The sequence below is a fragment of the Haliaeetus albicilla genome, chromosome 26, assembly GCF_947461875.1.
Source record: "Haliaeetus albicilla chromosome 26, bHalAlb1.1, whole genome shotgun sequence".
Lineage (NCBI taxonomy): Eukaryota > Metazoa > Chordata > Aves > Accipitriformes > Accipitridae > Haliaeetus > Haliaeetus albicilla.
This window is the reverse complement of record NC_091508.1, coordinates 3,917,425-3,942,507: the sequence shown is the minus strand read 5'-3', so window position 1 is coordinate 3,942,507 and position 25,083 is coordinate 3,917,425. Positions and strand designations below refer to the sequence as shown.

Below are 25,083 nucleotides of genomic sequence, written 5' to 3'. Positions count from 1 at the left end.
TTACCTGGTTTGGGGTTTTCCTCTCCCGCGTATGGAGAGGAGGCTGCCCTCTGGCAAAGCCGGAACAACAGCCTAGGAAGAAGCAAGATGGTTTTTAGGATACACAGGTCAAAGACTGCTTTGCAGATTCTTCCTCCGCTGCTTCTCCTCTGGCATTGCTGAGCCTTAACCAAAATACAGAGCCAGGGCACACCTGAAGAAAAGTTAGCGTTCCCTTAAAGTTTACTAACGACCTTGGGTCTTTTTGAAGAACGCAGCATTAAGGGACGTAGCGGAGCATTATGTAAACACTGCCATTCACCTCGTAAAAAGCAGAAAGGTACTACAAGCGTCCTGGCGACCGCTTCTGGATTTAAAAGGGAACGGAGACCCGTAGAACATTTCAGTCTTTCATCTTTTCTCCAAGAGGAGGCTACAACTTGGGCATAAATTTTACTAGGGACCCACTACTGCCTCAGCCGCTCTCCTTACCACAGCTGCTTTTTTAGCTGAAGGCTTCTTCCCGTCGCCACCAGTGGCACTCGGTGGCTTCACAGCCGCCACGGCAGACGGATGACTCTCGGCTGCCTTACGTTTCAGTGGCTGCTTTGTGGGAGAGGTGGCTTTCCCATCCAAAGGCTTCAGGCACCCCTTCCGTCTGGCTAGAGTAAAAGGAAGAGAGAACTGATGCAGTCTTGCTCTGCCTCAGGAAAAAAAAACGACAAACAAACAGGTTCTCTTAACAGCGCCACAACCCTTCTAGTTAAATGTATTTAGCCAGCACAATTCCACTGCCATTTCCCAGACTCTCGGCAGTATTTTCCACACCGTAAACTCTGTTTACCAACAAGCCATAAGAAGGAGCAAAGATATTACAAAAAGGAGCCAGAGTTACAACGTGAAAATTGTCACCCTCTGCCTTTCTTTCAAAGCATGACCTAAAGTAACTCTTTAACATACAGTCAACACTTACTTTCAGCTAACCATTCCAGAAGTTGAGCTGCCCGTTCCCCTGGTGATACGGCAGCACCCTTTCGGGGGCTTTCAACCCCATCTCCCGGAGATTTCACCAATATCCTCTTTGGAAGCTGATAAGCTGACCCTGAAACCACACTGGATTCAGGACTCCCTGATGCTGCAGTTTTATCCTTGATTGCCTGTTCAGTAGGAGATGGCACAGCAGCTGCTTCCTTCTGAAGCTTCTCTTCTTGGCGTTGCTTCAGTTGCCGCTTCTCCCACATTATCTCTTCAAGGCTCTTCACTTGAACTTTAGAATTAGTTGCACTCTGATCAGAGGGCTGGAAGGAAGCAAAAGAAGAGGACTAAGGGGACAAAAATCTATGGAGATTTCATTCAGAAAATCTCAGTAGCAATCCCTCTGAAATAGCTCCGTGTGGAACAGAGCATGTTAATACCATTCAGATCTGACATTTTTCCCCATAAAACGTTGCCTGTAACCTGTAACAAGATCCATGCTTTGCTGTGGAAATAGTTTCAAAAGCCTACAATTCCCAACACAGCAAGCTTCTTCAACAGAGCAGAAGACTCTAGCTGTAATCTAGTACATTCTTTTTCAGCAACAGGAAGCCATACAAGCTCCCCCAAGACAGCATTCCCTGACAGACTGATTTCCTCTAATACAAACCTCCAGCCTTTTCTATTAAAGTTCTTAGCCCAGGATTTTAAGATCTCCTTCTTCCAGTCTCACAGATAAAGTCACGGAGAAGAAAAACATTAACCTCGCAGATTTTATCTGGTGCTAATAGGGTTTCTTATTCACTGTCAGGTATAATAAGATTAATTCAAAGCTTGGGGCTTAACACGTTGTCTGGAAATGCTATTCAAAGTAGTGACAGGACTTGCGACAGCACTGCAGCGCTTACCAAATGCGGAAAGGTAGGAACACACTCAAACTGGGAGCATGCAGCCAGTTACAAACAAAACATAACAAAATGTATCAAAAACTGTATGAATAGATAGATGTATGTCTTCACAAAGGACTCACCTCTGCAGCTGCAGAGACAGCTTTGGGAAAAGGCTTGCTCAATTCCACTATCATCTTTTCTTCTCTTCCAGGTGCTTCAAAACAAGAAAAAAAAAAAAAAAAAAAGAAGATCATCAGTTTGTCAACAGCAGAAATAAAGAAACCTGGCTACCTCTGTTTCCTTGTTCTGTCTATTTCCTCATGTCTAATAATGGGACAGAGGGAAAGGCTACAGTAAGCAATCCCTGCACCGTTCCAGCTCTCTTTCCCTCAATCGCACTATTCTCTTTTTACGTGGCTTATATAATCCAAACGGTATCTTTAGCGCTCTGCCAATTTTGACAAAAACTGGCCCTCACATTAAGAAGTTGATACATGCTTTGCAAACATAGATACATCAATAACTGAATTAAACAATGCATATGCCAAAGAGGAAGGTAAGCCTGGATTCAGCCCAGGGAAGATCCCATACCACAAGCGGATGGCAGAAAAAACAGAAGCAAGAAACTAGGCTACAAAGCTCCTCAGTGGAAGAATTTTCCAGTGGGAAATACAGAAAGCTATCACGCGATTCATGGAAAAGAATATGGTTGCATATTCTGGCACTTCCTTGCCTTCTGACTTTGTAGCCTTAAACTCTTCTACCCTCTACGATATGCAGAAGGAAAAAGCAAAGCAAAACCTCAGCAAACTGAATTTGCTCAACAGGGGAAGCGCTTCACCAGGGCAGGTATCAAATCACCTTATTACCTATTAGCTTTGTGATCCGTAACAACCTCCTCCCTGTCGGGGCAGGTTCAGGTTGTGCTGGTGGAGCTGGCACTTTTCCTCCACTCTGCTGCACCCGCAGAGCTTTCTCCCGCTTGATTTCTTCCAAGGTTTTAACACGCACTTCTCCTGCTGGCTTGGCTTTACGTGCCGGCTCTGCCGGGCGCGCTTGGCTGAGCACAGACGGAGCAAGTGTGCTCTGCTTCTTGGGTTTGCTCTCAACTTTTGTCTTGGTAGGAAACTCTTTTGTTTTTTGCTTCTCTCGTTCCAATCGCTTGTGGTTTTTTTCAGCCAGGGAGCCTGAGAAAGTTTTGACGTGAACTGCAGGGGAAGGTCTTGCCCCCAAGCTGGGATCTTCTGTTTTACAACGTCCTTCAGTCTGGGGTTTCACTTGGGGTTCTCCTCGTCTCCGATTAGTGCTCTCAAGTCGAATTTCCTCCAGTGTTTTCACATGGATCTCTCCTGCTGGCTTAGCAGCCTTCTCTGTCATCATCAAAAAGAAAGAGAAGCACCAACATTTAAGGAGAGTCCAGCAATATTTAAAGTCTCCAAAATCTGTCACAGTACTAAGGAAAACTAGGTTTGCGTGATCCCAAGAATGCATCTTAGGACAGCACCATTCTGCACGGTATTCTCCTCCTTTAAGCCACTTGTATTTTGAAAACTAGTGCTATCCGGAGAGAGTGGCGACACAAACAGCATTAGTTTATTTTATTTTGTTACTTTCTCAGACCGTTGTCTCTCTGTTCGCATCTCAAACTCCTGCTCCTGGCAGTGCTTCTGTCCTACTTGTGCGTAAGCATACTGCAGCTTCTGAGGGTTCACAGCAGTTTTCAAGCGGAAACCTTGATGAGGCACGAGTGGACAGTACACCCCCCCTCTAGAGCCAGATCTCTGACAGTGGCTAAACAGGACAGCTTCAGCACTCAAGCAAGAGGAATCAGGCAGGCTTTTTAAACTAATTTTAGGGCTGTATGGAAGTTCATGGAAAGACAAAAGGGGAAGGCATACTTAATAGCCAGTTCGTACCTGTCTCTGTACGGCTCTGTTCAGAGGGCAGTCCTAGCCTCTCCTTCAGAGACCTGGGGACTTGAACTACAAGAGAGAACAGAAAAAGTTCGGCAGACTGCATAAATCTCCATTTGGTGCTCACGTTTCACAATGAGAGCCATCACTTCACTGGGATTCAGAGCTACCTTGAGCCCTCAACCAACACACAAAAAGAACCACTAGAAGAAAGGACAAACAGCAAACCTAAGCAGGAAATCTGTGCATCAAATCCAGATGTCTGCTTAGTAGCCGTACCTCTCTTTGGTGCGTTGTCAGCATTCTCCAGAACCTCTATCTTCTTCCCCAGCCTGTCAGCAAGGTTGCGCTTTAACGGAAGGACACTTTTACCAGCTTCAGAAAGAGAGAAAACAAGCAATACTTGAAGAACGTTTCTCTGGAGGAGGATTTTAGAACAGTCAGCCACAAACTTCAATGCTTCCAGGGATCTTTTCTTAGATTTGCCTTTCAGCTGCTAACCAAATTTGCCACTTCTGCCTGCCGCCAATACACATCTCTGCCAAAATGGATTTTCCTCCTGCACGCAGCAAAATTACCCTTAAACACAGTCACGTTTAGATGAGGGCACCCGAACAACGGCTCACAAAAAGTTCTTCCCTATGGAGGCTTTCCGTTTTCCCATCCTCTCGCCAAGATTCACTTGAATCACAGGCTCCTCCCCTAAAACAAAGACTAATCTCTTCACTGCACAGAAACCAGTAGCCACTAAGAGCATTGTCCTTCTAGTCCCCGTCCCAGCAAAAGGCACTCTTCTGGTAGCCAAACCACAGAAACGAGTGACTACGCGTAGCAGTAGTGCCACACGTTTTTTGCCTTTCAAAGGAATTTGTGCAGATCTGAACACCACCACTTATACACAGACTCCTATCACGCTACTGTCCGCAAGTGCCACCGTCAGCCTCGTCAACGCTTCAAAAATTGCCTACTTGTATAATACCATCTTCTATAGGTCTGCCCTTTCATTACTGCCCGCTTTTTCCACTTATCCCCTTTTTTGCATACTGACACTCATATTGACATTAGCCTCTCTCTCTGCTGCTACTGCACTTAACCCAACTGCTACTTCTGCCACGTGCTGTCGACACATTAGCTCATTCACAAATCTCACTCAACTTCAGGAACATGAGAGTCCAATTAAGCACACTGGAGAGTCTGTAAGGTGGTGTAATACATGATGAGCTACGGCTTAACGTCAGGCTGATAAAACCCACTTCTGGATCTTTTATTGCAACACAACAACCTGAGCACCTACAAATGCCAAATATTTCCAATCAAACCAGGGCCTTGAAGCATAAAAGCATGGTTTTAATTAGAAAAGGCAGCACCAGCAGGCTAACCTGTCTGAATTATCTTAATTATTACTTGACCTTTTGGTTGAGGAGCCGTGAAGTGGAAACAATAGTATTTGCTGTTACCTTGCTTTGTAGACAGACTCACAGTTCTCACTACCGTCCGTACAATTTCCTTTTCTGGCACAGGAATAGCCCGAGATTGGAGCGGAGGAACAGAAACTCCTGAAGGACCTTCTGATCATAGCAAGCAAAACATGAGGATGTTTAGGGAAAAAGAAAACAACTAAAAAAACAAACAACCAACCAAAATAAAAGAACTATCACAAAGACCAAAGACATTAGTTATCCATTACTGTGAAACATACAATGACCACTGCATGTAAATAAGAGAAATGAGCAATTTCCCTCTGATTTGCCCTTGGAATTCCAATCTAGAATATCAGCTGTTGGAGTTTAAGAAAACAGATTGCATGCCAAAGTAGCTCAAGGCCTGCAACTAAGCATGGAAGTCTGTCCCTCAAGCGGTTCTCAGCTGCAATCACCTCCCAGTCTGAACCCAACAGCCCCCAAAATTTTCCTTTCTCGTGCCAAGAATTGTATTCACCATTGCATAGCCAGCTATCCAGGTAGTATCAGAAGCTTAAAAAAAAAAAAAAAAAAAAAAAAAAGATGAAGGTGAACAGAACGCAGAAGTAAGGGATCTTAACTCACCACCTTGGTTTTTTGTTGTTTCCTTTAGTTTCTCCAATTTGATTTCTTTAACTCTTTTTAATCCAAAATTTAAGTTGTCCTCTGAAAACAGAAAATCGTTACTGAAGCTGAGGCCTAAAGGCACATGTTGAAGAGCACACATCCTCAAGCTTCTTACAGCTCAGAACCCTTCCAAAGTCTTCCAAATAAACCCTCTCAACACTCCCCACCAGTAAAAAAAGCCATAGAACGGATGGGTATTTTGGTAAGCAACTGGCACCTCTCCTCCCATCCTACAGAGTAAAACCTACCGTCTTAAGCGTTTTAATCCATCTACACGATATTAGATTCCTCTGTCATTAGACATGGCTTCTTCCCACAGTGTTTGAAAGGACACATTTGCAGGCATTTAAACTCCACGCTGTGGCTCTATTTTGTTTTACAAAAGTCAACAGGGAGGAGTTGACCTGTCTGACCCAAGGGACATACATTATTAGAGAGGAATGAGCTCGTGGAAATAACTGACTCCATCCAGCTACCCGATGCTCTATCGTAGTTTTAGAACATATCGCTTTGGAGTTAATCGTCAAGTTCTCCTTCCAAGCCATCCTACTACAGCTGCTAGAATACCTTGCTTTGTATTAGCCCTGCCTTTCCTAGTGGAAATTATCCGCGATCCACTACAGGCTTCTGTTGCCGGTTGCTGGACAGGTGTTTTAGTTTCATCTCCTTCTTCAGAAAGCTGCTCTGAAAGTCCAAAATAAAACCTATTCAGTTATGGAGCAGGGATTATACAAGAAGTTTCATGCTTATGTAGCACGTACAATGACATTTCAGTCCACGGTTCATATTCTGTTTGTATTCTTAACTACAAGCAACTGTTTGTGGGAGGTTTTTTTAAACAGTTATATTGACTTGACAGGCTCATATAAGCAAGAGCTATACCGGGGAAAAAATATTTAAGACTCCAGACTCTGGTCCGTAGCTTTAAACACTACACAGTTCAGGTACTCTGTGAATTTATACATTCACCTCCAGCAGAAATGCCTTCAGTAAGTAAAAAGTACCCATCTTCATCATCATCTGCAGCACTGATTACAACTGCCTGGAGGATGTGTAGGACTTGGGACCTTTTCAGAGCTTTCCACTTTCATCACCCCCCTCAGCTGCGGAGAGGGACTCGACTGCACAGAAAGTCTGTTTTGCTGCAGTGACGCCTGAGCCATTTTCACATCATCTTCTGCAGGCTCAGGTGGACTTGGAAGCGTAGCTAGAGGAAGACGAGGATCATCTCTCATTTGGCCATGTAAAACTTTCACCCCAACCTTGCACTCACTGTCTAGATACGGTAGATAAGGCAGATAACCCACCTGGCTGCTGAATTCAGAGTTTCCTATTCCCCACCCCTACGAACACACTAGGAACAACGGCTTCCCTTCACACACTCATCTCGCCACCCTACCCTCCAGAAAAGATTACATGAGGGGAAAGCAACCTGGAGTGCAAAGATCACACAAAGCACAGAGAAGCTGAGCATGAAAGAAAGAATTAAATACCAGAATTACAGTCCGTTTAGCTGAGAGCCTGTGACTGCACACTTCTCCCTACACTCATCAGTGAGCAGTTACTCGATGCCTTCTACGGCATTGTACCCACTCCTGAGTAATATTCAGAATTAATTCTTTAATGCTTAAAGGAAAAGGACCCAAGAAACTCACTTCTGCTTGGCGGGAAGAAGCGCCCATCAACATAGCGTCCTTTCGTGTGACGGAAGGCGCAGTTGGATTTTTGACAGCCAGCTGGTTGATTCTCCCAGTAGCAAGGGATCTCACTGCGTTTTTTCTGGAGACAGACAGAAAGAAAAGCTCATGGTAACACTCGCCTTAGGCTTGCTAAGAGACATAGTTACACGTCATGCCAGAGAGAGGGCTATCGCAGTGCAGTGCGGAAACATCGTTCCAAAGGGCAGTCTATCACTGAAAGCATTGCAGGGCAGATCGACAAAGTTTGCGTACGCTGTAACTACTACATATTATCTAGCTTTCCTGTCATTCCGTTGGAGAAGACGGGGGCTCTCACACATCAGTTCAGGGTGGGCTAAACTAAGACAATGTGCAAAATACTGGGATTATTCAGAGGGAAAAAAATGCCTTAAAGTGCCTAGCTTGAATCTATCTCAAGTTATCTTTCAGAGCCTTATTTCCTTCCCATCTTCTCCCTCCCCACCCTGTGCTACCCCAAGACGTCAGAACAACGCCAGCACCTAATACAAAAATGTCTTGCTGAGATATACCTAAGAAATTGATCTTTCTTCCCCCAACTTCCTCCCACCCCCCTCCAAGTAACGGAAACCAGTATCCTTTGAAAGCAAGTAAATCTATCACGTACAAGCACATTCAGGCTGCCGACAGCAAGGAAAAATGCTTTCAGGGATTTAGTTGGAGAACACATCTTTAGGCAAACACTCACATCGACTTCCATGTGTCTGAATCTGCAGGTAGTCTTGAAACAGCGACCCTCCTGCCACAGCCTGCACACTCTCTCATTTCCCAGAGCGGCCGCACAGTGGCGGAAGGAACAGCTGTCTCCCTGTAACCAAAAGGAAACCCACAAAGAGGAAATTAAAACAGTACAGCCTCCAGAATTATCCATGCTAGTAGAACTGGACGCAGAATCGAACTGCTTGTGAAGTTAACAGAAATCTGGATGCCTCCGCCCCCTCCTCTCCTAAAAACTCAACAAGAAACCCCAAAGCAAAAGAAGCCCAAACATACCTTGTCACAGGTGGAATAGAAATAGAAGTAGCAGTCGTCCCCTTGCTTGGACATAATCGACACCGTCTGAGAACCAGCTCAGGTTCGAAGGCTTCGCTCTCAACAGGGACTTCCTCCCGTCCTGGCAAGAGCTGGCTTCGCTCTTTCTTGGACGGAAAGTCTCCTGATGGCTTGAGCGGTCAAATCTTCTTTTTCAAAGTAACCCTAAAGAAAGGTATCAGTAAGTGAAAAAGAAGAAACAGTCCTACTCCCTGGTCTAACCTTCCAGCTTGCTGACCTGCCTGTGTCCTGTACCAAAGACCAAGAAGGGAACAAAACTTTTTTGTTGCACCCCAACAAACGCACGAGAGGAGTACTATTGCACCTACCTGTGGGTACTTGCGGGTTATAAAGCACAAAGTATTTCACTTGGGCAGTCTCTCTTGCTGCTCTACTTTGTGCCTTTAATCGCTTACAAAAATAGTAAAGATGCTTAACGCCCCCCCTGTGTATCAGGACAGTCAGATCACAAGGAAGGCAGAGCACCAGGAACTACGTGTTCTCATCCCCCTTGTCAATCCGTCAGCCTTACCCCAGCCGCAAACAGCTGATGATGATTTACCTGCTGGTTACCGCACTCCACTAGGCTGACAGCGCCCTCGGTGTCACAAGTTACACAGAGAACGCTGCACTATGATGCGTATGCAAACCACCCAGCATGTCGTCTGAAGCACAGGACAAGCTCTTGCTAACACATCTCGTTCTCTGCATGAGAATCTGAAGCCAAGTTGTCCAAAGCTGAAGCAGAACAGTCAGAATTTCCACTCTTTACAGTTGTTTTAGTCAACTCGACCTGTTAAATACTGTCTGGACATACGTACACATACCCGTTCATGCACACGCCAAGAGCGAGGGATGATAAAGTCAGCAAGAGCGATAGTAAAAATTAGAATGTGGGGCTATTTGCCACAGCAGACTGCATAAAAAGTCTCTCATTTTGAGGGAACCGGCAGACCCAAAAGATCTACATAACAGTTTGATGAATATGCCTTCAAGGCTGATGCTTTATAACACGAGTGATTTTGGGGTCAGCACACAAACAGGCATACCTACGTACACGCATACAGTATCAACGTTTCTATCCACACGAGCGTGCACAGCACATGGTGCACGATATCCGTAGCGAGAGCAACTCTCAGCCCTAATCGGACACGCGGAGTTGCAATCAATTAACAGCAGGGAGACAGCAGATCGAGGATACAGCAAGCTTTGAGAGGCAGGGAAATGCTTCCTTTGCAAGTGGCATGGCTGCGTGATACCAAGAATTTGGAATTACACTGATTTTCGGAAAGAATTTGTTCTCTTTTTACATCAGAGCCAATGCTACAAGTTTGCCATCATACGCTGTTCTCTAATCCATAAATCCATCATCATGCATTGCAGCAAGATCACGGAAGGTTTGAAAAGATGGCTTAGGTCCAGTTCGACAGCTGATGATTTTTTGGTGCCTCCAGCGCTGAAACTGATCTTCCCTAGCCACAAGCAGGTTTTTTGGATGCAAAGTCAGATACTGTGATTCTTACTGTTCTAAAGATACTAAATGCCATAAAACCTGCAACCACACCAGATAAAGCTCAAATTCAAGCGGTTCTGACCCCTTTCATTCCCATGCTGCGCGTTTCTGTGCAAGTATTTCTGACTCTCTTGGACAAAACGGAATGAAATAGTTCTTACGAGTTAATGACAAAAGGTTGGAACCATCTACTCACACAAACACTAGCGGATTTTCCAGGATTTTTCTTTTTTTCTGGCAGGGGATTTTCCCAAATCTGAAATAAAGAGAGGGCAAGTTGGGTTCTCCTGTTAGTTACTGGGTTTTGACTGCTTGGCAAAGGGAATTGTTACGGGTTTGTGTGGCGGGGTTTTGGTAGCAGCGCAGGGGCCGCAGGGGTGGCTCCTGTGAGAAGCTGCTCGAAGCTCCCTCAGCTCGGAGTCGGACCCGCCTCTGGCCCAGGCCGACGCAATCAGCGACAGCGGCAGCGCCTCTGGGATGAAATATTTAAGAAGGGGAACCTGCAGCGAGTAGGGGGATTAGGAATGTGAGAGGAACAGCTCTGCAGATACCGGGGTCGGGGGGGAGGAGGGGCGCCTGAGGAGGTTGATGCCCCTGCAGCCCATGGAGCTGAACGGTGGAGCAGAGGCCCCCCAAGATGGCCGTGGCTCCATGGGAAAGCCCGCGCTGGAGCCGTGTGTGGCTGAAGACCGGCCCGCGGAAAGGACCCACGCCAGGGAAGTTTGTGAGGAACTGCAGCCCGCGGCAAGGACCAGACCTTCCTGAAGGACAGTCTCCCGTGGGAGGGACCTCACGGTGGAGCAGGGGCCGAGTGCGGAGTCCTCCTCCCCCTGAGGAGGAAGGAGGGGCAGAGACAACCTGTGAGGAACCGACCCCAGCCCCCATGCCCCGCCGCCGGGGGGAGGAGGGAGAGAAACCCGGGAGTGGAGTTGAGGCGGGAAGGAGGGAGGGGTGGGGGGCAGGTGGTCGCAGGTTTGGTTTTGCTTCCTAATATCCTTGGCTTGTTTGGATTTGCAGTAAACTAAACTGATTTTGTTTCTTCCCCAAGTTGAGCCTGTCTTTTGCCCGTGACCATAAGGGGCGAGTGATCTCTCCCACTCCTTATCTCCACCCACGAGCCTGCCTTATGTTTTCTGCTCATCCCACCGTGGCCCGGGGCGGCGGGGGGAGAGGAGAGTGAGCAAGCGGCTGCGTGGTGCTTTGTTACCGGCTGGGCTTCAACCACAACGGGAGTAAGACCAGTTGTTAAGCGCGAGGTTTCCTTCCCTTCCTCAGTATTGATGGGACTATTCACTTTTCACCCTTAGCACCTTCAAAAACAGACTCTTGTGTCATACAGATTCCTACGCATCTCCTCCTAGAAATTACTGGATGTGTTACTGATGCCATTGATAATTAAATGAAGTTTCAAGCACGATTTCTGCAGTTTGCACAAGCCAACTCTTAAATGGAAGGCAATTAAGGACCACCGCTTTGCCCAGCAGAGGCATTCCAACACAAATCAGGAGGAATTCACGGTCTAGAAGGTGCCATTTCTTTTCCCTAGGAAGTGAGACACACCTGTACAGTGCAACTTTACTATATCCACCGCCATGGGGGGAACAAGAGAAATCCCCTCAGATCTAGCTCTTTTGAATGTCCAAGCAGCTCAGCATTTCGCTTGTCGCCTTCCATATTCCTGAGCAGGAGTTTGACTGGACCCCTCCTGCCACCCGGGCTGCAGAAAAAGTGCAGTGCAGTCCATCCGTTGTTACACACATTTGAAAGACAAAGACTCGTCGCAGGCAGAGGCAGATTCTTTCTCCTTCACGTTCAACAAAACCACCAGCTCAAGAAACAGCAGGAACCGACACCTAGCCAGTATCCGCTCACTGTACTCCAAACTCAACACTCTTCACAGGTTTCGTGCTTTGAAGCCTTGCTACGGGGAAGGCTCACGCAGCCAGGTTTCAGGCATCGCTCGGCCTACACAGACATACTGACATACCCAGCTCTTTTCTTGATTTTGGTTTGGAGCGAATTTCCTCTGCGTCGTCTAGCACCAAGTTCCTATATTCATCAAAGCCCTAAAAATCAGCAACAAAAGCCGCTGCTGAGCTACGTGCCCTGCTCTAAACTTCAGCAACAACACCACAAGCTATCGTGAGCTGTGCTGACGTGGGCTGGACAATTAAGACTATTAATTGGAGAGGCACGAGGTATTTCCACCCCCCATGCTAGTTTTTCCTGACAGAAAGAAACAGTTTTATGAATTGGAAGAACAACCAACAAAATACCCAATCCAAAGACATCCTGATACTCACAATGATGCAGCCTTCTAGCCGCATGTTCACTTGCTCATAAAGCCACACCTGGATCCTGGACCTCTGCAAAACGATGGAGGGGGAGAGCACAACAGGAACAGAAACACTCCACACAATTTTGTCCTCTCCTGTGCATTAAGAACTCCCTGCTGCCGACAGCTTTGTAACACTCGAGGCAGTAACTCTCACGCGTGGTTTCAGCAACGTCCTAAGCCATTTTTAAGGCGGTAGACTATTCTGGAAATCCCCTCTGCCTTCACTGGCGAACACACAACAGCACAGGCTTCAAGACTGTCACGGAAAACATCCCTGCACACGTGACTGCAAGAGCAAACGCCTCTTACAAAGGTAACTCCTTAAGGTGAGAAGGAAAAACGCCCAACTCGGAACTAGCTGTTCTCCTCACGGATCGCAACGACAGCAAGTTCTTCAGTTCAAGCGAGACCGGCTCCAAAAACCCCATCCCGACCTCGGAAAGACCCGTCCGGCGTGCCGCCCCGCTCCCCACATGGCTCGAAGGGCCCTGCGCAAGAAGCACCGGGACGTTCCTCTCACACGGGGCCGAAGCCGCGGCAGCCCGGCGGTACTCACGTTCTGCAGGTAGCGGAAGATGAGGTTCTGGAGCGGAGCGTTAAGGACGCCCCACAGACAGACCACGCACCCCCACCTTTCCTGCCCCAGGGTTCGGTAAAAACGCTGTTAACTGCTGTCATGGGGAACAGCTCAACTACCGGTGAAGGCGGAGGCGGCCAGGCTACGTTTCATACAGGACCTTCAGGAGAATACGAGCATAACAGGGAAGAAGAAAATATTTACAGAAACCATGGCGTACACCAAACCCCATCTCTGCGGACAGAGCCTAGGCCGGGGACAGGGAAGGCTGACGACAGAGCAGGAGGAGGGAAGCAGCGAGGGGGAAGCCTTCCTCGCCGGGCTCTCGCGCGCTCTTCCTCTCTCCCAAAGTCCATGACCGACCGACCCATGCTGGCAGAAGTCTCAGCGGGAGAAAGTCCTTCGGCAGGATAAAGCGTCGGCAGCTTGGGGCTGGGTGACCCTTCTGGAGCCGGAACAGCACTTTGCTCAGTTTTGGTTTCAGACCTTTCCTCTAGGAACGAAGACAGCACAGTGGATTATCAAAGCACGCAAGTGTTTTCTTCCAAAGAGAAAGTATTGACAATCCACTCCGACAACCGATTTTTCCTCTGCCAGCAGCAAATGCCTGAGGGCCGCCCCACCTTCACAAATCCTCGTAGGAAGAGAAGAGACTCAAGTTCTTCAAAAATTTAAGAAAATGATTCAAAAGGTAGCTGCTAGGGAAAACGATCCCTGGTGGCAGGGTACACAAGAGACCCCAGTCTCAGCTGTCTTCTGCAGGGTCACAAATTCAGACCGCATGTCTGACCAGCAGGGAAGTTTAGGACAACTGCGTGCAGATACTCCCAATGTCTACCAGTTCACCTGTGCTTTAAGACTCCTTGCAAAGCCTCAGCTAGGAAAAGAATCACCTCTGGGTATCCAACAAAATAATCAGTTTCAATTTATTTCTGTCTTTATTTTCAGCCGTCGATCAGTTCACCAATTTCCATGAAGAAGTCATCCTCATCATTCTCTGGGTCCATGTCAATTTTGTCTTCCTGTTTGCCTCCTGAGATTTCCCAAAGGAACTTCTCAAAGTCGTCTTCCACAGAGAAGGGGGCTTTCCAGGCCCCTGAGAAGCTCAACCGGCGTTTCTTTACGGCTATTTGTGAGGAAGCTGATGTCGAGCTTGAGACCTCTGATGGTGCCACAGAGTCTGCCTGGCTTCCAATGTGCAGTTCAGGACTGGGAAGAACAAGAAAGAGAGCAAATCAGTGTATGACATTCCTTAAGCAGAGAGATGTTTTCTGCAAACCAGCTCTTAAAATGGTAGTTAATCCCTCCTACCCCTCAGCCTTATGCAGGGATTTTTATTCAATTAACCTGGGGCTGCTTCTACAGTCCAATGTATCAGCAGGTACATTTTGCACTTTGGGGATTTATCCGCGAAGACACAGCATCTGGGGTCTGGCAAAGAAGGTTCCGTTTTTGTCACCAGAGACACTTTGCCACCTTTACTAATTTGACTGCAAAAAGGTTACCAAGTCAACCTCTGCAGGCGTTCGGAAAACCCAAGAAGCCACTGAAAAGCTGTACCAACTTGCAGCGTTTTCAGGCAAGAATCTAGATAAGGAGTCCAGCCAGCTGCTAGAAACTTATTATTTCAGACGAATTTTTTCTCTGCTGGATTTTGGCATGAAGTATCTCAAAACTCTAATTTTTCCACGTGTGGGAAAAAAAAACCAAACCAACTTAGTTTCACGTGAAAGGCACACTGATCAAGAAAAAGAACAAGTTGTGGTTGTTACCTGGTTTGGGGTTTTCCTCTCCCGCGTATGGAGAGGAGGCTGCCCTCTGGCAAAGCCGGAACAACAGCCTAGGAAGAAGCAAGATGGTTTTTAGGATACACAGGTCAAAGACTGCTTTGCAGATTCTTCCTCCGCTGCTTCTCCTCTGGCATTGCTGAGCCTTAACCAAAATACAGAGCCAGGGCACACCTGAAGAAAAGTTAGCGTTCCCTTAAAGTTTACTAACGACCTTGGGTCTTTTTGAAGAACGCAGCATTAAGGGACGTAGCGGAGCATTATGTAAACACTGCCATTCACCTCGTAAAAAGCAGAAAGGTACTACAAGCGTCCTGGCGACCGCTTCTGGATTTAAAAGGGAACGGAGACCCGTAGAACATTTCAGTCTTTCATCTTTTCTCCAAGAGGAGGCTACAACTTGGGCATAAATTTTACTAGGGACCCACTACTGCCTCAGCCGCTCTCCTTACCACAGCTGCTTTTTTAGCTGAAGGCTCCTTCCCGTCGCCACCAGTGGCACTCGGTGGCTTCACAGCCGCCACGGCAGACGGATGACTCTCGGCTGCCTTACGTTTCAGTGGCTGCTTTGTGGGAGAGGTGGCTTTCCCATCCAAAGGCTTCAGGCACCCCTTCCGTCTGGCTAGAGTAAAAGGAAGAGAGAACTGATGCAGTCTTGCTCTGCCTCAGGAAAAAAAAACGACAAACAAACAGGTTCTCTTAACAGCGCCACAACCCTTCTAGTTAAATGTATTTAGCCAGCACAATTCCACTGCCATTTCCCAGACTCTCGGCAGTATTTTCCACACCGTAAACTCTGTTTACCAACAAGCCATAAGAAGGAGCAAAGATATTACAAAAAGGAGCCAGAGTTACAACGTGAAAATTGTCACCCTCTGCCTTTCTTTCAAAGCATGACCTAAAGTAACTCTTTAACATACAGTCAACACTTACTTTCAGCTAACCATTCCAGAAGTTGAGCTGCCCGTTCCCCTGGTGATACGGCAGCACCCTTTCGGGGGCTTTCAACCCCATCTCCCGGAGATTTCACCAATATCCTCTTTGGAAGCTGATAAGCTGACCCTGAAACCACACTGGATTCAGGACTCCCTGATGCTGCAGTTTTATCCTTGATTGCCTGTTCAGTAGGAGATGGCACAGCAGCTGCTTCCTTCTGAAGCTTCTCTTCTTGGCGTTGCTTCAGTTGCCGCTTCTCCCACATTATCTCTTCAAGGCTCTTCACTTGAACTTTAGAATTAGTTGCACTCTGATCAGAGGGCTGGAAGGAAGCAAAAGAAGAGGACTAAGGGGACAAAAATCTATGGAGATTTCATTCAGAAAATCTCAGTAGCAATCCCTCTGAAATAGCTCCGTGTGGAACAGAGCATGTTAATACCATTCAGATCTGACATTTTTCCCCATAAAACGTTGCCTGTAACCTGTAACAAGATCCATGCTTTGCTGTGGAAATAGTTTCAAAAGCCTACAATTCCCAACACAGCAAGCTTCTTCAACAGAGCAGAAGACTCTAGCTGTAATCTAGTACATTCTTTTTCAGCAACAGGAAGCCATACAAGCTCCCCCAAGACAGCATTCCCTGACAGACTGATTTCCTCTAATACAAACCTCCAGCCTTTTCTATTAAAGTTCTTAGCCCAGGATTTTAAGATCTCCTTCTTCCAGTCTCACAGATAAAGTCACGGAGAAGAAAAACATTAACCTCGCAGATTTTATCTGGTGCTAATAGGGTTTCTTATTCACTGTCAGGTATAATAAGATTAATTCAAAGCTTGGGGCTTAACACGTTGTCTGGAAATGCTATTCAAAGTAGTGACAGGACTTGCGACAGCACTGCAGCGCTTACCAAATGCGGAAAGGTAGGAACACACTCAAACTGGGAGCATGCAGCCAGTTACAAACAAAACATAACAAAATGTATCAAAAACTGTATGAATAGATAGATGTATGTCTTCACAAAGGACTCACCTCTGCAGCTGCAGAGACAGCTTTGGGAAAAGGCTTGCTCAATTCCACTATCATCTTTTCTTCTCTTCCAGGTGCTTCAAAACAAGAAAAAAAAAAAAAAAAAAAGAAGATCATCAGTTTGTCAACAGCAGAAATAAAGAAACCTGGCTACCTCTGTTTCCTTGTTCTGTCTATTTCCTCATGTCTAATAATGGGACAGAGGGAAAGGCTACAGTAAGCAATCCCTGCACCGTTCCAGCTCTCTTTCCCTCAATCGCACTATTCTCTTTTTACGTGGCTTATATAATCCAAACGGTATCTTTAGCGCTCTGCCAATTTTGACAAAAACTGGCCCTCACATTAAGAAGTTGATACATGCTTTGCAAACATAGATACATCAATAACTGAATTAAACAATGCATATGCCAAAGAGGAAGGTAAGCCTGGATTCAGCCCAGGGAAGATCCCATACCACAAGCGGATGGCAGAAAAAACAGAAGCAAGAAACTAGGCTACAAAGCTCCTCAGTGGAAGAATTTTCCAGTGGGAAATACAGAAAGCTATCACGCGATTCATGGAAAAGAATATGGTTGCATATTCTGGCACTTCCTTGCCTTCTGACTTTGTAGCCTTAAACTCTTCTACCCTCTACGATATGCAGAAGGAAAAAGCAAAGCAAAACCTCAGCAAACTGAATTTGCTCAACAGGGGAAGCGCTTCACCAGGGCAGGTATCAAATCACCTTATTACCTATTAGCTTTGTGATCCGTAACAACCTCCTCCCTGTCGGGGCAGGTTCAGGTTGTGCTGGTGGAGCTGGCACTTTTCCTCCACTCTGCTGCACCCGCAGAGCTTTCTCCCGCTTGATTTCTTCCAAGGTTTTAACACGCACTTCTCCTGCTGGCTTGGCTTTACGTGCCGGCTCTGCCGGGCGCGCTTGGCTGAGCACAGACGGAGCAAGTGTGCTCTGCTTCTTGGGTTTGCTCTCAACTTTTGTCTTGGTAGGAAACTCTTTTGTTTTTTGCTTCTCTCGTTCCAATCGCTTGTGGTTTTTTTCAGCCAGGGAGCCTGAGAAAGTTTTGACGTGAACTGCAGGGGAAGGTCTTGCCCCCAAGCTGGGATCTTCTGTTTTACAACGTCCTTCAGTCTGGGGTTTCACTTGGGGTTCTCCTCGTCTCCGATTAGTGCTCTCAAGTCGAATTTCCTCCAGTGTTTTCACATGGATCTCTCCTGCTGGCTTAGCAGCCTTCTCTGTCATCATCAAAAAGAAAGAGAAGCACCAACATTTAAGGAGAGTCCAGCAATATTTAAAGTCTCCAAAATCTGTCACAGTACTAAGGAAAACTAGGTTTGCGTGATCCCAAGAATGCATCTTAGGACAGCACCATTCTGCACGGTATTCTCCTCCTTTAAGCCACTTGTATTTTGAAAACTAGTGCTATCCGGAGAGAGTGGCGACACAAACAGCATTAGTTTATTTTATTTTGTTACTTTCTCAGACCGTTGTCTCTCTGTTCGCATCTCAAACTCCTGCTCCTGGCAGTGCTTCTGTCCTACTTGTGCGTAAGCATACTGCAGCTTCTGAGGGTTCACAGCAGTTTTCAAGCGGAAACCTTGATGAGGCACGAGTGGACAGTACACCCCCCCTCTAGAGCCAGATCTCTGACAGTGGCTAAACAGGACAGCTTCAGCACTCAAGCAAGAGGAATCAGGCAGGCTTTTTAAACTAATTTTAGGGCTGTATGGAAGTTCATGGAAAGACAAAAGGGGAAGGCATACTTAATAGCCAGTTCGTACCTGTCTCTGTACGGCTCTGTTCAGAGGGCAGTCCTAGCCTCTCCTTCAGAGACCTGGGGACTTGAACTACAAGAGAGAACAGAAAAAGTTCGGCAGACTGCATAAATCTCCATTTGGTGCTCACGTTTCACAATGAGAGCCATCACTTCACTGGGATTCAGAGCTACCTTGAGCCCTCAACCAACACACAAAAAGAACCACTAGAAGAAAGGACAAACAGCAAACCTAAGCAGGAAATCTGTGCATCAAATCCAGATGTCTGCTTAGTAGCCGTACCTCTCTTTGGTGCGTTGTCAGCATTCTCCAGAACCTCTATCTTCTTCCCCAGCCTGTCAGCAAGGTTGCGCTTTAACGGAAGGACACTTTTACCAGCTTCAGAAAGAGAGAAAACAAGCAATACTTGAAGAACGTTTCTCTGCAGGAGGATTTTAGAACAGTCAGCCACAAACTTCAATGCTTCCAGGGATCTTTTCTTAGATTTGCCTTTCAGCTGCTAACCAAATTTGCCACTTCTGCCTGCCGCCAATACACATCTCTGCCAAAACGGATTTTCCTCCTGCACGCAGCAAAATTACCCTTAAACACAGTCACGTTTAGATGAGGGCACCCGAACAACGGCTCACAAAAAGTTCTTCCCTATGGAGGCTTTCTGTTTTCCCATCCTCTCGCCAAGATTCACTTGAATCACAGGCTCCTCCCCTAAAACAAAGACTAATCTCTTCACTGCACAGAAACCAGTAGCCACTAAGAGCATTGTCCTTCTAGTCCCCGTCCCAGCAAAAGGCACTCTTCTGGTAGCCAAACCACAGAAACGAGTGACTACGAGTAGCAGTAGTGCCACACGTTTTTTGCCTTTCAAAGGAATTTGTGCAGATCTGAACACCACCACTTATACACAGACTCCTATCACGCTACTGTCCGCAAGTGCCACCGTCAGCCTCGTCAACGCTTCAAAAATTGCCTACTTGTATAATACCATCTTCTATAGGTCTGCCCTTTCATTACTGCCCGCTTTTTCCACTTATCCCCTTTTTTGCATACTGACACTCATATTGACATTAGCCTCTCTCTCTGCTGCTACTGCACTTAACCCAACTGCTACTTCTGCCACGTGCTGTCGACACATTAGCTCATTCACAAATCTCACTCAACTTCAGGAACATGAGAGTCCAATTAAGCACACTGGAGAGTCTGTAAGGTGGTGTAATACATGATGAGCTACGGCTTAACGTCAGGCTGATAAAACCCACTTCTGGATCTTTTATTGCAACACAACAACCTGAGCACCTACAAATGCCAAATATTTCCAATCAAACCAGGGCCTTGAAGCATAAAAGCATGGTTTTAATTAGAAAAGGCAGCACCAGTAGGCTAACCTGTCTGAATTATCTTAATTATTACTTGACCTTTTGGTTGAGGAGCCGTGAAGTGGAAACAATAGTATTTGCTGTTACCTTGCTTTGTAGACAGACTCACAGTTCTCACTACCGTCCGTACAATTTCCTTTTCTGGCACAGGAATAGCCCGAGATTGGAGCGGAGGAACAGAAACTCCTGAAGGACCTTCTGATCATAGCAAGCAAAACATGAGGATGTTTAGGGAAAAAGAAAACAACTAAAAAAACAAACAACCAACCAAAATAAAAGAACTATCACAAAGACCAAAGACATTAGTTATCCATTACTGTGAAACATACAATGACCACTGCATGTAAATAAGAGAAATGAGCAATTTCCCTCTGATTTGCCCTTGGAATTCCAATCTAGAATATCAGCTGTTGGAGTTTAAGAAAACAGATTGCATGCCAAAGTAGCTCAAGGCCTGCAACTAAGCATGGAAGTCTGTCCCTCAAGCGGTTCTCAGCTGCAATCACCTCCCAGTCTGAACCCAACAGCCCCCAAAATTTTCCTTTCTCGTGCCAAGAATTGTATTCACCATTGCATAGCCAGCTATCCAGGTAGTATCAGAAGCTTAAAAAAAAAAAAAAAAAAAAAAAAAAAGATGAAGGTGAACAGAACGCAGAAGTAAGGGATCTTAACTCACCACCTTGGTTTTTTGTTGTTTCCTTTAGTTTCTCCAATTTGATTTCTTTAACTCTTTTTAATCCAAAATTTAAGTTGTCCTCTGAAAACAGAAAATCGTTACTGAAGCTGAGGCCTAAAGGCACATGTTGAAGAGCACACATCCTCAAGCTTCTTACAGCTCAGAACCCTTCCAAAGTCTTCCAAATAAACCCTCTCAACACTCCCCACCAGTAAAAAAAGCCATAGAACGGATGGGTATTTTGGTAAGCAACTGGCACCTCTCCTCCCATCCTACAGAGTAAAACCTACCGTCTTAAGCGTTTTAATCCATCTACACGATATTAGATTCCTCTGTCATTAGACATGGCTTCTTCCCACAGTGTTTGAAAGGACACATTTGCAGGCATTTAAACTCCACGCTGTGGCTCTATTTTGTTTTACAAAAGTCAACAGGGAGGAGTTGACCTGTCTGACCCAAGGGACATACATTATTAGAGAGGAATGAGCTCGTGGAAATAACTGACTCCATCCAGCTACCCGATGCTCTATCGTAGTTTTAGAACATATCGCTTTGGAGTTAATCGTCAAGTTCTCCTTCCAAGCCATCCTACTACAGCTGCTAGAATACCTTGCTTTGTATTAGCCCTGCCTTTCCTAGTGGAAATTATCCGCGATCCACTACAGGCTTCTGTTGCCGGTTGCTGGACAGGTGTTTTAGTTTCATCTCCTTCTTCAGAAAGCTGCTCTGAAAGTCCAAAATAAAACCTATTCAGTTATGGAGCAGGGATTATACAAGAAGTTTCATGCTTATGTAGCACGTACAATGACATTTCAGTCCACGGTTCATATTCTGTTTGTATTCTTAACTACAAGCAACTGTTTGTGGGAGGTTTTTTTAAACAGTTATATTGACTTGACAGGCTCATATAAGCAAGAGCTATACCGGGGAAAAAATATTTAAGACTCCAGACTCTGGTCCGTAGCTTTAAACACTACACAGTTCAGGTACTCTGTGAATTTATACATTCACCTCCAGCAGAAATGCCTTCAGTAAGTAAAAAGTACCCATCTTCATCATCATCTGCAGCACTGATTACAACTGCCTGGAGGATGTGTAGGACTTGGGACCTTTTCAGAGCTTTCCACTTTCATCACCCCCCTCAGCTGCGGAGAGGGACTCGACTGCACAGAAAGTCTGTTTTGCTGCAGTGACGCCTGAGCCATTTTCACATCATCTTCTGCAGGCTCAGGTGGACTTGGAAGCGTAGCTAGAGGAAGACGAGGATCATCTCTCATTTGGCCATGTAAAACTTTCACCCCAACCTTGCACTCACTGCCTAGATACGGTAGATAAGGTAGATAACCCACCTGGCTGCTGAATTCAGAGTTTCCTATTCCCCACCCCTACGAACACACTAGGAACAACGGCTTCCCTTCACACACTCATCTCGCCACCCTACCCTCCAGAAAAGATTACATGAGGGGAAAGCAACCTGGAGTGCAAAGATCACACAAAGCACAGAGAAGCTGAGCATGAAAGAAAGAATTAAATACCAGAATTACAGTCCGTTTAGCTGAGAGCCTGTGACTGCACACTTCTCCCTACACTCATCAGTGAGCAGTTACTCGATGCCTTCTACGGCATTGTACCCACTCCTGAGTAATATTCAGAATTAATTCTTTAATGCTTAAAGGAAAAGGACCCAAGAAACTCACTTCTGCTTGGCGGGAAGAAGCGCCCATCAACATAGCGTCCTTTCGTGTGACGGAAGGCGCAGTTGGATTTTTGACAGCCAGCTGGTTGATTCTCCCAGTAGCAAGGGATCTCACTGCGTTTTTTCTGGAGACAGACAGAAAGAAAAGCTCATGGTAACACTCGCCTTAGGCTTGCTAAGAGACATAGTTACACGTCATGCCAGAGAGAGGGCTATCGCAGTGCAGTGCGGAAACATCGTTCCAAAGGGCAGTCTATCACTGAAAGCATTGCAGGGCAGCTCGACAAAGTTTGCGTACGCTGTAACTACTACATATTATCTAGCTTTCCTGTCATTCCGTTGGAGAAGACGGGGGCTCGCACACATCAGTTCAGGGTGGGCTAAACTAAGACAATGTGCAAAATACTGGGATTATTCAGAGGGAAAAAAATGCCTTAAACTGCCTAGCTTGAATCTATCTCAAGTTATCTTTCAGAGCCTTATTTCCTTCCCATCTTCTCCCTCCCCACCCTGTGCTACCCCAAGACGTCAGAACAACGCCAGCACCTAATACAAAAATGTCTTGCTGAGATATACCTAAGAAATTGATCTTTCTTCCCCCAACTTCCTCCCACCCCCCTCCAAGTAACGGAAACCAGTATCCTTTGAAAGCAAGTAAATCTATCACGTACAAGCACATTCAGGCTGCCGACAGCAAGGAAAAATGCTTTCAGGGATTTAGTTGGAGAACACATCTTTAGGCAAACACTCACATCGACTTCCATGTGTCTGAATCTGCAGGTAGTCTTGAAACAGCGACCCTCCTGCCACAGCCTGCACACTCTCTCATTTCCCAGAGCGGCCGCACAGTGGCGGAAGGAACAGCTGTCTCCCTGTAACCAAAAGGAAACCCACAAAGAGGAAATTAAAACAGTACAGCCTCCAGAATTATCCATGCTAGTAGAACTGGACGCAGAATCGAACTGCTTGTGAAGTTAACAGAAATCTGGATGCCTCCGCCCCCTCCTCTCCTAAAAACTCAACAAGAAACCCCAAAGCAAAAGAAGCCCAAACATACCTTGTCACAGGTGGAATAGAAATAGAAGTAGCAGTCGTCCCCTTGCTTGGACATAATCGACACCGTCTGAGAACCAGCTCAGGTTCGAAGGCTTCGCTCTCAACAGGGACTTCCTCCCGTCCTGGCAAGAGCTGGCTTCGCTCTTTCTTGGACGGAAAGTCTCCTGATGGCTTGAGCGGTCAAATCTTCTTTTTCAAAGTAACCCTAAAGAAAGGTATCAGTAAGTGAAAAAGAAGAAACAGTCCTACTCCCTGGTCTAACCTTCCAGCTTGCTGACCTGCCTGTGTCCTGTACCAAAGACCAAGAAGGGAACAAAACTTTTTTGTTGCACCCCAACAAACGCACGAGAGGAGTACTATTGCACCTACCTGTGGGTACTTGCGGGTTATAAAGCACAAAGTATTTCACTTGGGCAGTCTCTCTTGCTGCTCTACTTTGTGCCTTTAATCGCTTACAAAAATAGTAAAGATGCTTAACGCCCCCCCTGTGTATCAGGACAGTCAGATCACAAGGAAGGCAGAGCACCAGGAACTACGTGTTCTCATCCCCCTTGTCAATCCGTCAGCCTTACCCCAGCCGCAAACAGCTGATGATGATTTACCTGCTGGTTACCGCACTCCACTAGGCTGACAGCGCCCTCGGTGTCACAAGTTACACAGAGAACGCTGCACTATGATGCGTATGCAAACCACCCAGCATGTCGTCTGAAGCACAGGACAAGCTCTTGCTAACACATCTCGTTCTCTGCATGAGAATCTGAAGCCAAGTTGTCCAAAGCTGAAGCACAACAGTCAGAATTTCCACTCTTTACAGTTGTTTTAGTCAACTCGACCTGTTAAATACTGTCTGGACATACGTACACATACCCGTTCATGCACACACCAAGAGCGAGGGATGATAAAGTCAGCAAGAGCGATAGTAAAAATTAGAATGTGGGGCTATTTGCCACAGCAGACTGCATAAAAAGTCTCTCATTTTGAGGGAACCGGCAAACCCAAAAGATCTACATAACAGTTTGATGAATATGCCTTCAAGGCTGATGCTTTATAACACGAGTGATTTTGGGGTCAGCACACAAACAGGCATACCTACGTACACGCATACGGTATCAACGTTTCTATACACACGAGCGTGCACAGCACATGGTGCACGATATCCGTAGCGAGAGCAACTCTCAGCCCTAATCGGACACGCGGAGTTGCAATCAATTAACAGCAGGGAGACAGCAGATCGAGGATACAGCAAGCTTTGAGAGGCAGGGAAATGCTTCCTTTGCAAGTGGCATGGCTGCGTGATACCAAGAATTTGGAATTACACTGATTTTCGGACAGAATTTGTTCTCTTTTTACATCAGAGCCAATGCTACAAGTTTGCCATCATACGCTGTTCTCTAATCCATAAATCCATCATCATGCATTGCAGCAAGATCACGGAAGGTTTGAAAAGATGGCTTAGGTCCAGTTCGACAGCTGATGATTTTTTGGTGCCTCCAGCGCTGAAACTGATCTTCCCTAGCCACAAGCAGGTTTTTTGGATGCAAAGTCAGATACTGTGATTCTTACTGTTCTAAAGATACTAAATGCCATAAAACCTGCAACCACACCAGATAAAGCTCAAATTCAAGCGGTTCTGACCCCTTTCATTCCCATGCTGCGTGTTTCTGTGCAAGTATTTCTGACTCTCTTGGACAAAATGGAATGAAATTGTTCTTACGAGTTAATAACAAAAGGTTGGAAC

General features: G+C 46.2%; 2 protein-coding genes across 2 annotated transcripts; both read right to left on the bottom strand.

Annotated features, from left to right (window-relative positions):
• LOC138682196 (zinc finger CCCH domain-containing protein 11A-like) lies at positions 1-8,609 on the bottom strand. Its single transcript, XM_069772061.1, has 13 exons — positions 8,556-8,609; positions 8,251-8,370; positions 7,500-7,623; positions 5,803-5,883; positions 5,215-5,325; positions 4,405-4,459; positions 4,037-4,140; positions 3,761-3,826; positions 2,714-3,214; positions 1,985-2,058; positions 953-1,277; positions 472-641; positions 1-72 (listed from the first exon to the last, which is right to left on the bottom strand). The coding sequence occupies exons 1-13, from the start codon at positions 8,607-8,609 to the stop codon at positions 1-3; spliced, it is 1,857 nt and encodes a 618-aa protein (XP_069628162.1).
• A 6,181-nt stretch (positions 8,610-14,790) lies between these two features.
• Positions 14,791-23,400, bottom strand: LOC138682164 (zinc finger CCCH domain-containing protein 11A-like). The gene is made up of 13 exons (XM_069771943.1): positions 23,347-23,400; positions 23,042-23,161; positions 22,291-22,414; positions 20,594-20,674; positions 20,005-20,115; positions 19,195-19,249; positions 18,827-18,930; positions 18,551-18,616; positions 17,504-18,004; positions 16,775-16,848; positions 15,743-16,067; positions 15,262-15,431; positions 14,791-14,862 (listed from the first exon to the last, which is right to left on the bottom strand). Exons 1-13 carry the CDS (start codon positions 23,398-23,400, stop codon positions 14,791-14,793), a joined length of 1,857 nt encoding a protein of 618 aa, XP_069628044.1.
• Positions 23,401-25,083: the final 1,683 nt, after the last annotated feature.

What these genes read in the sequence shown, in the direction of transcription:
- LOC138682196 (XM_069772061.1), bottom strand. Translation starts at nt 8,609, where the DNA reads ATGTCCAAGCAAGGGGACGACTGCTACTTCTATTTCTATTCCACCTGT. An exon ending in TCTATTCCACCTGTGACAAG is followed by an intron (nt 8,371 to 8,555) that starts GTATGTTTGGGC and finishes TTTTGGTTACAG; the next exon opens with GGAGACAGCTGTTCCTTCCG. An exon ending in TGACAACGCACCAAAGAGAG is followed by an intron (nt 3,827 to 4,036) that starts GTACGGCTACTA and finishes TCTCTCTTGTAG; the next exon opens with TTCAAGTCCCCAGGTCTCTG.
- LOC138682164 (XM_069771943.1), bottom strand. Translation starts at nt 23,400, where the DNA reads ATGTCCAAGCAAGGGGACGACTGCTACTTCTATTTCTATTCCACCTGT. An exon ending in AACAACAAAAAACCAAGGTG is followed by an intron (nt 20,116 to 20,593) that starts GTGAGTTAAGAT and finishes TGCTATGATCAG; the next exon opens with AAGGTCCTTCAGGAGTTTCT. An exon ending in TCTGGAATGGTTAGCTGAAA is followed by an intron (nt 15,432 to 15,742) that starts GTAAGTGTTGAC and finishes CTTTTACTCTAG; the next exon opens with CCAGACGGAAGGGGTGCCTG.